The sequence below is a fragment of the Hyperoodon ampullatus genome (genome assembly GCF_949752795.1).
Source record: "Hyperoodon ampullatus genome assembly, chromosome: 5".
In the NCBI taxonomy this organism is placed as follows: domain Eukaryota; kingdom Metazoa; phylum Chordata; class Mammalia; order Artiodactyla; family Ziphiidae; genus Hyperoodon; species Hyperoodon ampullatus.
The window spans coordinates 75,323,765-75,338,051 of record NC_136918.1 but is presented as its reverse complement, the minus strand read 5'-3'; the positions used below and the strand labels follow the sequence as shown (position 1 = coordinate 75,338,051).

The following is a 14,287-nucleotide window of genomic DNA, read 5'->3' as shown; positions in this document are numbered from 1 at the left end:
CTTCATAGCGGTGCGTGGGCTTCTCATTGCAGTGCCTTCTCTTGTGGCAGAGCATGGGCTCTAGGTGCGCGGGCTTCAGTAGTTGTGGCACACAGGCTTAGTAGTTGTGGCTCGCGGGCTCTAAAGCACAGGCTCAGTAGTTGCGGCGCAAGGGCTTAGTTGCTCCACAGCATGTGGGATCTTCCCGGACCACGGCTCGAACCTGTATCCCCTGAATTGGCAGGCGGATTCTTAACCACTGAGCCACCAGGGAGGTCCCTAAACAATTTCTATATAAACATATTTAAAGGCTTGGTGACTTCATTCCATAGTGAGATAACCTCAACTGATTTTTGAAAAACTACTTCTATAAGATCTAAAGTTTCCTGGAGATTATCTAGCCAGTACTGGGCTTATCTTAACAGATGGTAAGATATTAAAAAAAAAAAAAACTACAGTACCCCAAATACCACCACCCAACATAAGTATGATTCAAAGTCAGCATTTCTGTTAGAGTGAAAATTAAGTGTTAATTTCTACCAAATTTGAACCCTTGTTTACACATGACAAAATATTTTGCTTTTATGGAAGAGGTCTCTTCTAGTGCCAGGAGATGATGCCACGCTGTTGAAGACGCCTAAGGTGTAATCCTATTTCTTCTTTCAGCTCATGATAGGATTTTAACACAGTTCCACAAATGCTTTATACAGTTAGTTACCTTAGGGGAACCTTAAGCACAACTATCGCAAATAGTGCAAGATGTTTGTAATTTAACTGCTTCCTGTATCCTTCACCAACAAACCGTATGCCGCCTTTGGTCTTCAAACAGATGTGGGCCCAGCCCACAAGGAACCTGAGTTCCTTGTGGGAACTCAGTAATGGACCTTTCTCTTAATCCCATCTCAAGAAGCACACATCTCAGTTTAAAAGCTGTAACCCAAAGTGAACTCTTCACATACAACTAATTCAGTGCAATTTAAAAACCAGTACCATCAGTAACATTAAGGATTAGAGTCATGAATGAGAATAATGGTTACTTATCCTTTATTCACTGACTTTGAAAGGCTGCACTTCTTTCACTCACTCTGCTGTTTTTTAATATACAAGGAAAACAAAAGGAAAAAACCTGTTACGTGGACCTACGTTTTGGCCGTGACATCCACATACTGTCCTGGGCGAAAGTGAGCAGCATAAAGAGGAGTGCCTTTATGAAAAGAAAACAAAAAATCAGTATGAAATCAGCCCAAAAACAACTTCATTAAACATAAACTATATACAGGAAGCCTTCTAGCTATCAGATTTCAAAATGTCAGGAGAGTCTCTTCTGCAATTTTAATTATTAGAAATGTCAACAATAAAATAATAAAACTGCTCAACAAATGTATTTTAATGGACTGTATGTAGGCTGAAGTATGGGTGGAGTGGCCAACAGCCCACGGTCACTGGCACGCTTGTGCCTTCACAGAGGCCAACGTGATACTGGCTGAAACAGGCAACTCCTGTGACAACACTGTACCTGCTGGTAAATACATGAGATTCTTGGTTGTTTCTGTGAATAACAATAATGTGAAGATGTATTTCCTATTTCAAATAAGAAAAATAAAAATAAGAGAATGACTCAAAAAACACTGGGGCTGGATCAAGTCTTTTTTTTTTTTTCCTATTGGAGATAAGTTATCCAAAAATAGGAATCAACATTAACATCATCCAGTAAAAGACTTTTTTTTAAAGCTGGAACCAATGTAGTAGAGAATGTAATCAAAAGCTATTTTTGTTTGTTTAAAACAGGGAGTAAAGTGCTGTAGGTTTAGTGTCCTTAAGGTAGGACCCAACGTGGATTTATATGGGCAGAGAAAAACCTTCATTTAAGAAAAAATAGGGGAGATTAAAAAGTGACCAAATTTCTACGAGGTTGAATGACCTGAACTGATGATATCTGACCATTTTTCACCCACACACAAAAAAATATCATATGGTTTGTGCTACAGCAAAAGTTAATGTGGACTTAATTTTTATACTTGTTAGTTTAATTCCATGTACTTTTACTTCACAGATGAAAAACTTGCACTTCAAAAAATACCTTCAATTCTAACTTACATCAAGGCTGACTCTACCGCCCCTATTAATAAGGCCTATTGCAATTGTATTCTACTTCAAGAAATTCAGTTCAGGTATTAAAATATTAAATCTTAAAACATCCTTCTACAGTCTACTTGTTAGAGAACTCAAGTTCAAGAGATCAGGGAGCTTTTCTGAAGTTCAAAGACATCAAAATGCCACTAACTATATGAACCAATATAACCATACTGCCAAGTCTTACTTTTTGACATTCCATGGAGTAGGTAAAATACTTGGAAATTTTTAAGTAAGAATCTTTACATCAAGGTGCTATGGTCAGTCACTTTCTTGTTTCAGGCTATATTTTTTCAAATTATCCTATCTCAGTGAGGGTCTATTCTTCACTTAATAAAATGCCAGCCTACAAACAGTGAACTTCACAATTTAAAAGTTCGTTTATTTGGAGTGGCTTTTCCAAATGTGAAACTCTCTGTACGTTAAAAACAAAAGTGTTCCTCCCTCTTTCATGGAAAACAAAGAATTCTCTACAGTTCTTTCCACTTAAAAAAGAAGACTTGTTTGTCCCTAGTGATTAAATCAGATACAGTTCTATATTTAAAAATAAATGTTTGGGACTTTGTATTGTGAATTCAGCTTTATTGAAAGGGCTGACATTAAACAATTCACATATTTGGGTATTTTTACCTCCCTCTTCTCCCCAACCTCAGATTACCTGGCTTAATTACAGCATTATCTGTTACATTAAAGATTTTAACTTTCTGTTTTGGTGGCAATCCAAGTTCTCGGTAAAATTCCAATATAGATGTAGATTTCTAGAGGAAAAGCAGCACATATAAGTAACACATTAATTACAAAAAGCAGAATTTAATGCCTAGAGATCTAAACTAAGTTACTAACACTCCAGGAAAACAAATTAAAGAGCTTCCCCAATGAACAAAAGAGTACTCTATTGCCCTTATTTAAGGGAGGTGAGATTTTCATCCATCACACTCAGAATTGGCATAGTGTAGTTCATATAAAGAACTGGCATAGTGTAGCTCAAAGTATACGGGGAAAGACTCTTGTTCCACAGGAAAAGAAATACAGTCGTGCTCATATTTGGATTTTTTTTTTTCCTTTTCTTTTGCGGTACGTGGGCCTCTCACTGCTGTGGCCTCTCCCGCTGAGCACAGCTCCGGACGCGCAGGCTCCGGACGCGCAGGCTCAGCACCCATGGCCCATGGGCCCAGCCGCTCCGCGGCATGGGGGATCTTCATAGACCGGGGCACGAACCCGTGTCCCCTGCATCAGCAGGCGGACTCCCAACCACTGCGCCACCAGGGAAGCCCTCATATTTGGATTTTGACTGGTGACTGCCTGTATCAAGAACCCGAATCCTCGGAAATTTGACTCTTGTCTAATTTCCCTGCTATGTCCAAGCAGCTGGGAGAAAACATGACAAGTCACATTCAAATGTACAACCAGACTTCACAGTGAGTCCCAGAGTGGCCTGGCCAACCCACATTCCCCTGTTAAATCCCTCTCACTCCCCAAGGCAGCTCCGCCACACCCTCTTAAAACCTCCAGCACTCTCCCCTCCTTCTCCCTGCTTTGAGCTGATAATGTTGCTTCTTATTTCACTGAAAAAAAACAGAAGAATCGAGAGCCCTTCCCCAAGCTTTTACCACCAAATCAATCATCACACTCCCACCCCACTCCAGGTGCACAAGAGGCACATGGGCAGCTTTCAGAGAACACCAAGGCCAAGGCCTCAGCTTGGAGGCTGTAACTTCACCGGTCTAAGGGGGCATCCAGGTGTCAGCGTTTTTTCAGCACTCCATATGGTTCTGATGTGAATCTGGGACTGGGAACCACAATAACAGATGAACTGTCCATGTTCTTATTAAAGCCAAATCCTTCACTGTGTACTGACTTCTACCTCCTCTCACCTACTCAATGGCTTTACTCCCCACCATCTTCTGAATCAACAATTTCCCCCTTTCCACTGGAACTTTCCTAGGAGCATAAAAGAATCACAATAACTCACATTAAAACACAAACTTTTCCTTGGCCACATTATCTACTCCAGCTAATCTTTCTGTGCCTGCCCACGACAAGGCTTTCATCAGGGGCTTCCAGCCCCTCGTACTCAACGGAACGTGCTGGTCAAAATCACCAAATGCCCTAGTCACCACAAGCACTGCTTGGCACGGGCAGCTGCTCTCTCCTTGGAAGGCCTCCACTCCACTTCCAGCTACTACTCCCTGGTTCTTTCACAGGCTAATGACCCACTTTTCTAACATCCACCCCCAATTCTACTCTGAACTATAAATTCTTCTGCCCAATTGCCAAGTCAACATTTCACTTTGATGTCACACAATAATTCAAGTTTAACACGTCTAAACTTGAACTCAACACGCCCCTGCCCCGCCAGGCCTGCTCTCCTCGTCTTCCCAATCTCAATAAACAGCAGCTCCATACTTCTGTTTAGACCAAAAATTCTATGGTCCCCTACAACTCTTCTCTTTCTCACATCCCATGTCCATCCATCAGCCATTCCTGTAGCCTCTATTTAAACACATAGCCCACATCAGCCATTTCTCACCCCGACCCCAGCCAGCCATATATTGTCTGGATTATTTCAGTAGCCTCCTATCGGGTCTCCAACTTCTATACTCCTGACCCCCTGGTATGTTCTCCATTCACAGGCTGGCATGATCCTTCTAAACTCAAGTTACGTTAGTCTCCACAATGGCCTGCATCTTGTGCAGAAGAATCGAGTCCTAAGTCCTCACCATGGTTTCCAAGGTTCTACACCACCTACTCTCCTCCCAGCTCGCCCTGCCTCGGGGACAATGTGCTCCTTACCAGTCTAAGAACTCACTAAACAACAGCCTCAGGTCCTTTGCACATACTGGTCCCCCTGCCTGGAATGCCATTCTGCCAGATTTTTTTCCCTTTACCTTTTCCTCTCCATAGTCTTAAACTGCCTATGCTATTTACAACTGTAGGAAATGTCTGCCTCACTATTATAGGTATACAGAATAACGACGTGACTTACACACATCATGGAAAGATCATCTCAATAAGTTTAGTGAGCATCCATCATCTCATATAGATAAAAAATTAAAGGAAAAGAAAACAAATTTTTTCTTTGTGATGAAAACGCTTAGGATTTACTCTTAACAACTTTCACATATAATGTACAGCAGTGTTAATTATATTTATCATGTTGTACATACATCCCTAGTATTTACCTTATAAACTGGAAGTTTGTACCTTTTGACTGCCTTCATCCAATTCCCCCTCCCCCATCACCTGCCTCCGGTAACCACAAAACTGAAATCTTTTCCTATGAATTTGTTTGTTGAAGTATAATTGACCTATAACACTGTGAGTTCCTGGTGCAAAACAAAGTGATGCAATATTTCTATATATTACACAATGATCACTATTGTAAGTCTAGTTACCACCTGTCACATACAAAGACATTACGTAGTTACTGACTATATTCCCCACGCTGTATATTTCATACCCATGACTCATTTATTTTGCAACTGGAAATCTGTACCTCTTAACCTCCCTCACCTATGTCTCTCCTCACGCTTCTGCCAGATTTCTGTATAATATGCTCCCCCACTTCATTCAGGTCTTCACCCAAATATCAACTTACCTTTCCTGATTATTCTACCTAAAATAGCACGACTTTCTGTCTCTTGTAATGCCCTCAGCACACTTTATTAATCTTCAAAGCACTTCCCACCATCTGTCACAATACACATTTTTAAATTGTTTATCTTCTGTGCAATAGCTTCCCTGTCTCACCCCCAAGCCCACCAAAATGTAAGCTTCTAGAGAGCAGAGACTGTAGTGGCTGCTCCATCCCCAGCTCCTGGTAGGTCCTACTGTCTGCTCTTCCCTCCACCCCTGCTTTATTGTTCTGCTATTGTAAATATCCTTGAATAGAAAATATCCTTGAATAGAAAACTTTATGGACAACTTATTTCCTTACCATAATGTCCTGTTGTCTTTCTTTTCTGTTTTAATTCTTAACTCTTGATATAGATACTGTAAGACTTATCAAAAAAGCTGTACCACTTCCTGATGTGAAGAGTCTCTTTCATGAGAATATAAGCAATAATATTTATCTTCCTGCTGTTCCCTCTCCCTCTGCTTCCCCGCTGATCGTAAACGAAGCACCTGCAGGACCCCAATGAGCCACAGTACTCTACGTATGCTTACCTGTGCCTGCCCATGCCAGTCTGTTGGCCTATAATCTCCCGACTATGTACTTCCAAAACTCACTGAAAGTCTGTTAAATACATGTCTAGTCCCAGGTCCAGTGATAAGCCACACTTATCTGAAGAACATGTATTTGAATATGCAGCAAACTTCAGGTACTTGCTAATTTCAGTTTGAAATAAGAACTGTGCCCCTTTATAACTTACTGAGTAGGCTGTCCTCAGCTGACATGAAATTGGGTGGCATTGGCCTATAAGCAGAGAACTTTAGTTTCTGGATCAGTCCACAGCCCCCCGAGAATCTCCCTGGAGCCCCCCAGTGGGACTGTGCAACAAATGCTGAACAGCTCTGCTCTGGATGTCCACAGAAGATTGCTCTCTACCTCACAGAGTTCCCTCAGGAAGCTATCCTTTCTTCCAACAGTGATAACATACATTCACTCCGGTCATTCTTTATGGTTTCACTTCCCATATGCTGAAATCTAAGACTGATATTCAACATCGCTTTTACCAAGGCCCCTGCTTTTCATCCTCAGTCATACTCATTTCTTCCACAAAAGCAAACACAAAAGTTCATTTAAAAATGTGGCTCCTTGAAAAAGAAATAAAAGAAATCCAGACTGGAAGGGAAGAAATAAAACTATCACTGTTTGCAGATGACATGATACTATATATGGAAAATCTTAAAAGATGCCATCAAAAAAACTATAGAATAAATGAATTCAGTAAAGTGGAAGGATACAAAATTAATATATAGAAACCTGTTGCTTTTCTATGCACTAACAATGAACTATCAGAAAGAGAAATTCAGAAAACAATCCCACTTGCAATTTCAAATTATCAAAAAAAAATAAAATACCTAGGAATAAATCTAACCAAGGAGGTAAAAGACCTCCTACACTTGGACAACTAAAAGACACTGATGAAAGAAAGTGAAGATGACAGAGAAATGGAAAGATATACCATGCTAATGGACTGGAAGAATTAATACTGTTAAAATAGTCATACTACTCAAGGCAATGTAAAGATTTAATGTAATCCCTATCAAAATACCAATGGCATTGTTCACAGAACCAAAACAAAAAATCCTAAAATTTGTATGGAAACAGAAAAGACCCAGAATAGACAAAACAATTTTGAGAACGAAGAACAAAGCTGGTGGTATCATGCTCCCTGATTTCAAACTATACTACAAAGCTACAGTAATCAAAGCAGTATGGTACTGGCACAAAAAGAGACACATAGATCAACAGAACAGAATAGAGAGCCCAGAAATAAATCCACACTTAAATGGTCAACTAATCTATGACAAAAGAGGCAAGAAAATACAATGGGGAAAAGACAGCCTCTTCAATAAATGTTGTTGGGAAAACTGGACAGCTACATGCAGAAGAATCAAACTAGACCACTTTCTCATATCATATACAAAAATAAACTCAAAATGGATTAAAGACTTAAATGTAAGACCTGAAACCATAAAACTCCTAGAAGAAAACATAGGTAGTACAATCTTTGACCTAGATCTTAGCAAAATTTTTTTGGATCTGTCTCCTCACGCAAGGGAAACAAAAGCAAAAATAAATAAATGAGACTACGTCAAAATAAAAAGTGAAAGAAACTATTAAGACAAAAAGACTACCTACTGAATGGAAGAAGATATCCACAAAAGATATATCTGATAAGGGGTCAAAATCCAAAATATACAAGGAATTCATACAATTTGACAGCAAAAGAAACCCAATAACCCAATTAACAAATAAGCAGAAGACATGAATAGACATTTTTCCAAAGACATACAAATGATCAAGACACTTGAAAAAACATGCTCAACATCACTAATCATCAGGGAAATGCAAATAAAACCACAATGAGATATTGCCTCCCACCTGTCAGAATGGCTATTATCAAAAAGACAAGAAATAACAAGTTTTGGAGAGGATGCGGAGAAAAGGGAACCCTTGCGCATGGTTGGCAGATATGTAAATTGGTGCAGCCACTATGGAAAACAGTATGGAGGTTCCTCAAAAATTAAAAATAGAAATACCATATAATTTAGTTACTCTATTTCTGGGTATGCTTCCAAAGAAAACAAAAACACGAATACGAAAACATATATGCACATCTATGTTCATCACAGTGTTATTTACAATAGCTAAGATACAAAAGTGACCTAAGTATCCAATGCTAGATGAATGGATAAAGATGTGTATATATGTGTGTACACACACACACACACACACACACACACAATGGAATATTACTCAGCCATGAAAAAAAGAAATCTTGCCTGCAACAACATGGATGGGTCTAGAGGATATTATGCAAAGTGAAATAAGTCAGATGGAGAAAGACAAACACCATGTGATTTCACTTATATGTGGAATCTAAAAAACAAATGAACAGAGGTAACAAAACAGAAACAGACTCATAGATACAGCGAACAAACAGGTGGTTGTCAGAGGAGGATGGGGTGGAGGGGATGAGTGAAACAAGTGAGGGAGGTTAAGAGGTAAACTTCCAGTTACAAAATAAATGAGTCAGGAGGATGAAATGTACAGCATGGGGAATATAGTCAATAATATTGTAATAACTTTGTATGGTGACAGATAGTAACTGAGGATCATTTTGTAACGTACATAAATACTGAATCACTATGTTGTGTATCTGGAACTAAGTGTTTTAGGTCAATTAAACTTCAATAAAAATTTTAAAAATGTGGATCCTTAAAATTATTCTCCTGATGTACTGGATTCAGATTTATTAAATTTTAGAACAGACTTCAATTTTATTTTTGACCTTCACATATTCCATCTGGTAATTTAAAAACATTATTTTATTAATATTGGTTTTTAAGTATTCCAGGAGGCTTATGAAAAAAATCCTGTACTTTTTTCAGTAATACAAAATGGACAAGATAAACATCTTGACTAAGTAACTACAGACTGAGACATAAAAAGGACAAAGGTAATACATACTTTCTGATTATCTTCCAATTTCACTAAAAGTGAATAATTTTTTTCTTTTAAAATCAAAATATCATAAAACTAATTGGGTATCTGTCCTGAGAAAAACCAGATGTTCAAGTTGAGTTGAGTCAACAGCAGTGTAACAAAGGGCTTTTTATCCCTCTAACTTCCAAATAAGTGATTTCAAAAGGCAATTTAAAAGACTGACAGCAGAGTCACACTTGGATAATCCTATCTATGAGGTTGCATTTTTTTCCTCCCTCTTCAGAGTTCTCTGCAATTATCCTCCTCACAATTAAAATGCTTCTCTGCTCCTAAGATGAATTGATTTAACCAACTTTAAGGCCACTTAGCTTCCTTATTCAAAAACACTATGTACCACATCAGTTTTTATTTATTATAAGGTACACAAATAGCAAACGCAAAGCAGTCTAGTTTCTTGGAGGCATAAATTCTTTACAGATTAAAAAAAATAACATTCTAGCCCTATTAAAAATAAAACTGATTCAATCAATTCATTTTAGAATGCTTAACTATTTAATATTACCTATTCATAGGTGTCTCTTCTCTCTCTCAAACCCTCTATAATCAATCTACCTGCAGTTTCCCTGAGGGTTACAATGTGCAAAAGAAAGTTTGTATACTTTTATTTTTTATTTTTTTTTTTTTTGCGATACGCGGGCCTCTCACTGCTGTGGCCTCTCCCGCTGCGGAGCACAGGCTCCGGACGCGCAGGCCCCGCGGCCATGGCTCACGGGCCCAGCCGCTCCGTGGCATGTGGGATCCTCCCGGACCGGGGCACGAACCCGTGTCCCCTGCATCGGCAGGCAGACTCTCAACAACTGCGCCACCAGGGAAGCCCTGTATACTTTTAGTTTCAAAAATCTTTTTCCTTTCTGAACCAAAATGCTTTACTTATAAAGAATTCTAGAACTTCATTTTCACAACCTATTCTGATGAAAGGTCATTCAAAGACAAAACTTTTTTCTTAATATTATAATACATGACCTCTGGTCCTAGAAAAATAATATCTTGAAGAATAAAAGGGCCTCTGTAGCACTTCTATACCAGAGTAGTGAACAGTTTTAAAAGTTTATGTCAGATAAGTGGTTAAAATTCACCACAGGATAAGAATACAGCATCCCAATCACGCTGCTGTGCTATATATTCATTGGTGAGATAAAGCTTAAGGTATGAAGACCAGAGTCTCAAACATGAAAGTAGAAATAAAAGTACTATCATTTCTGTAATAGTTTAGTTATTATGTTATGTTATGTTATGTTATTTATTTATTTGCTGTACGCGGGCCTCTCACTGTTGTGGCCTCTCCCGTTGCGGAGCACAGGCTCTGAACGCGCAAGCTCAGTGGCCATGGCTCACGGGACCAGCCGCTCCACGGCATGTGGGATCTTCCTGGACCGGGGCACGAACCTGTATCCCCTGTATCGGCAGGCGGACTCTCAACCACTGCGCCACCAGGGAAGCCCTAGTTATTATGTTAATAAGACTTCATCAATAAGAGTATCTTTATCACTAAGTAAAATAGAATAAATTGAGCTGACAAGTTCACTTTTGGAAGGGAACTTTTGCTTTTTCTTAAAAACTAAAATATTTGAGAACCAACGTGAGACTTAGAACTGGGAGAGAATTCAGAGACCATCAAGTCCAATTCCTTGTCTTCATGGGTAAGAGAATGGCTGTTCAAAAAGGTGGAGTGAAGGAGCTACTGGCAGCCACGGAAGAACTCAGCTCTTCTGATCCCACGTCCACTCATTTCCCACTACCGCACAGTCCCAAGGGAGTAATGTTCACAAATCCGCTGGAGCAGAATGGATTATCCCAACAAGACACCTGACTTACAAATACCAAGGCTGTAGAGTCATAAATTTACAAAATTGGTAATGAAATAAAGATGACAGTGCTAGTCCTAACAAAAACACAGAAATACAATGAATTAGAAAACAGAGGTGTCTATCAAACTAAAGAATTGTTCACATGATTCACAGGAAGTTGGGCAAATATTTACACACTTAAAAATTCAAACATTTGACATTTAAAAAAAATGTTTCCCGGCTTTCCCTGGTGGCGCAGTGGTTGAGAGTCCACCTGCCAATGCAGGGGACACGGGTTCGCGCCCCGGTCTGGGAAGACCCCACATGCCGCGCGGAGAGGCTGGGCCCGTGAGCCATGGCTGCTGAGCCTGCGCGTCCGGAGCCTGTGCTCCGCAACGGGAGAGGCCACAACAGTGAGAGGCCCGCGTACCACCAAAAAAAAAAAAAAAAAAAAAAAAGTTTCCCAAAATATCACATTGTGCTTTTAATTATCGTGGTATTATCTGAACCCTGTAATTATTAGGCAATAAACTGTCAGGAATAGCAGATATTACTATGAAGCCTTAATGAAAAATAAACTAACTATACTACCATAATATGCAAAAATAGCTAAGTCCTCTAATACTTACGAGATAGGCCTATTAAACCATAGGACTCCAACCAGCGCCAATTTGCTGATCAGTATATACTTATAGGACAATTCCACCTGGATTTTCTGAAACACTTTAAACACGTCTTTCCTCCAAAGCATCCCTTTCCTTGTCCCTGTACCAGGTCATGGCATGAGCACTGACCTGCTGGGTTCTCTTCCCACACGCTCACACTCACCTGGTCTTTTATAATCCCTGCCTCTTCCAAGCCCAATGCAACTGCTCTGGGGCAAAAGACTTTTATCAACTCTCCCTGAGGGCTTAAAACAACCTCCTAAATGTCCTCCCTGCACCTGGCATCTTCTAATTTAGTTAACCATGATAACAATTTGACCACTGCCCTGGTTAAAGAATTCAGAAAGTTCCTCAAAGTTTACATGATGAGGTCTAAACTTGTTAGCCCTCCATCCTGACAACCCCACCTGTCACACCTTTATCACATTCTCCCCGACTGCACACTAAGATCCAGACATACGGGCCCTCCTCTTCCCAAGCACCAATGCTCTTCCATGCATCTGCTTCTGCAGAGCCCACTCTGCCTGGCATGCCTTCAGCACCCACCCTCCTTTCTGGTCTCCTCCCTGTGAAACCTCCTAAGATTTCCACAAGCAGAACTGGCCAATGTGCTTGTTGCATTTATAGTACTGTGTTGAGATAGTCAATTTATTAGTCCACCTTCCCTATGTATTCCCAAAGGGTGGATATCAATACACAATTAACAAAGTAAGGCTTTCAGAGTCTAACTGTCACTCTACCTCTTATTGGTGGGTGTCCCTGAGGGAGTTACTTAACTTCGTTATCTTTAGAGTCTGAAAAAGTAGGTTAATAAATGTAAAAGACTTAATGCCTACATACCCAGCATGTAATAAGTGCTCAAAAGTTAACTATGACGAGGAAATAGGAGGCAATCGATAAACACTTGTTAGTTTTGACAGCTGCACAGAACAGGTTGTCTCCTAACTTTCATTCATGTTCATTTCATAATTTATAATGGAAAAATGTTAATCTAGAGACAAGCAACGTTTTAGTAAACCTAAAGATGTTTTAGCAGCCATTAGTGAAAACCATCACCATTTCTAGAAAGGCATTCTCTGCTTTTAGTCATCCGCAAACCCCCCAAAATACTAATTGTGCAGATTTTTTCACATTTAAACTATAAACTCAGTATTCTATTAGTATTCTACTTGGGAAATACACTTTATTCAGAAAAATCTGATGTGACTTCATACACAGCTTTCTTCCCAATACTGAAAACTTCTAATATATGAAAAATTAATCCTCACATGCTGTTGGAGTCAGGAGTTGAGACAATTTAGGAAAAAAATGAAATTAAACATAAAACAACCACAAAATAATCAAATAGCTACCATCTTTTGAGTGTCTGTTACATGCCAAGCACACGTGAAAAGTCTCACGTAATCCTGGTACCAAACCTCTTAAGTAAGTAGTATTTTTATCCACATTTTACATCTGGGCAAATACTGAAGCTTAGAAGGTGAAGTTACTTGTTCCAGAGAGTGAAGGGAGATACTGGAGCAAACTCAAAGTCTCCCAGACTCCTGGGGTCAGTGGCTCTATCAGACTGCCTCCCCGCAAATCCACAGTTCACCTCCTGAGCAAGTCTGTGGCTATGGAATATCCTCAAAACTTAAAGAATTCAGAATCTCAAAGAATTCAGGTCTAAAACTAATGAAATGCACTATTCTAGGAATGAAAGTGCACCCTTACATGGAAACGTGATACAGTTTTTCCTCCTACAGTCAGGGCTGCCATTTTTCCATTATGATTTTCCTTTGGAGTATATTTTAGGACGTGACAGTCTTGTACCTAAAAAAAAAAACATAAAAAAACTAAGTATGTGCCAGGACACATGTTAACATTACATACCAGCCACACTGAGGCCCTCGGACAGTTAGCAATTCCCTAAAGTTTCTTATCTCACCATCCCTCTCATACCAACCACACTCTTAAAAAAACACTGTCAAATACTGAATACAACGCAAACAGAAAAGTGCATAAAACACAAATATACAAGATGAGTATTTATAAAGAAAATATGCATGTAACCAGTATGCATTGTCAAAAATCCCCCAAACCTCTGTGTCTCTTCCCAATTCCCCCCTCACACCCATTCCTCCTCCCCACCCCTTTTACCCCTAGAGCAGTGGCTCTCAAAGTGTGGTCCCCAGGCAAGCAGCATCAGTCACCTGGGAACTCTGTGAAAATGCAGGTTCTCAGGCCTCAGCCAAGACCTACTCAATCAGAACCTGTGTTTTATAAGCCCTCCAGGTGATTCTGAGGTAAAGCCTGAGAAGAACTGTCCTAGAAATAACCACCTCTCTTGACATTTATGGTAATCATTTAACTTTTCATTATAATTACTACCTTTGAAAGTATTGTTTAATCCTATAGTTCAGTGCTGCCTGTTGAACCTTTATGTAAATGGAGTCAGACCACATATACTCCTCCATATTTTCCTGCTTTCACTCAAGATTCTATTGGTAAGCTTCTCCCATACTGTTGTGTGCAGCTCTATTCTGTCCATTTTCACTGTCACCCAG

General features: G+C 39.6%; 1 protein-coding gene across 1 annotated transcript in view; it reads right to left on the bottom strand.

Annotated features, from left to right (window-relative positions):
* The window catches only part of MRPL3 (mitochondrial ribosomal protein L3), a gene marked incomplete at its 5' end in the record, with an annotated part of 48,912 nt that overhangs the window by 33,289 nt on the left and 1,336 nt on the right, over nucleotides 1-14,287 (bottom strand). Inside the window, 3 exons of the mRNA XM_079705251.1 lie at nucleotides 1,123-1,183; nucleotides 2,771-2,870; nucleotides 13,455-13,553. Of these exons, the coding sequence (XP_079561377.1) occupies nucleotides 1,123-1,183; nucleotides 2,771-2,870; nucleotides 13,455-13,553 (260 nt within the window). The remainder of the gene's footprint in view (nucleotides 1-1,122; nucleotides 1,184-2,770; nucleotides 2,871-13,454; nucleotides 13,554-14,287) is intronic.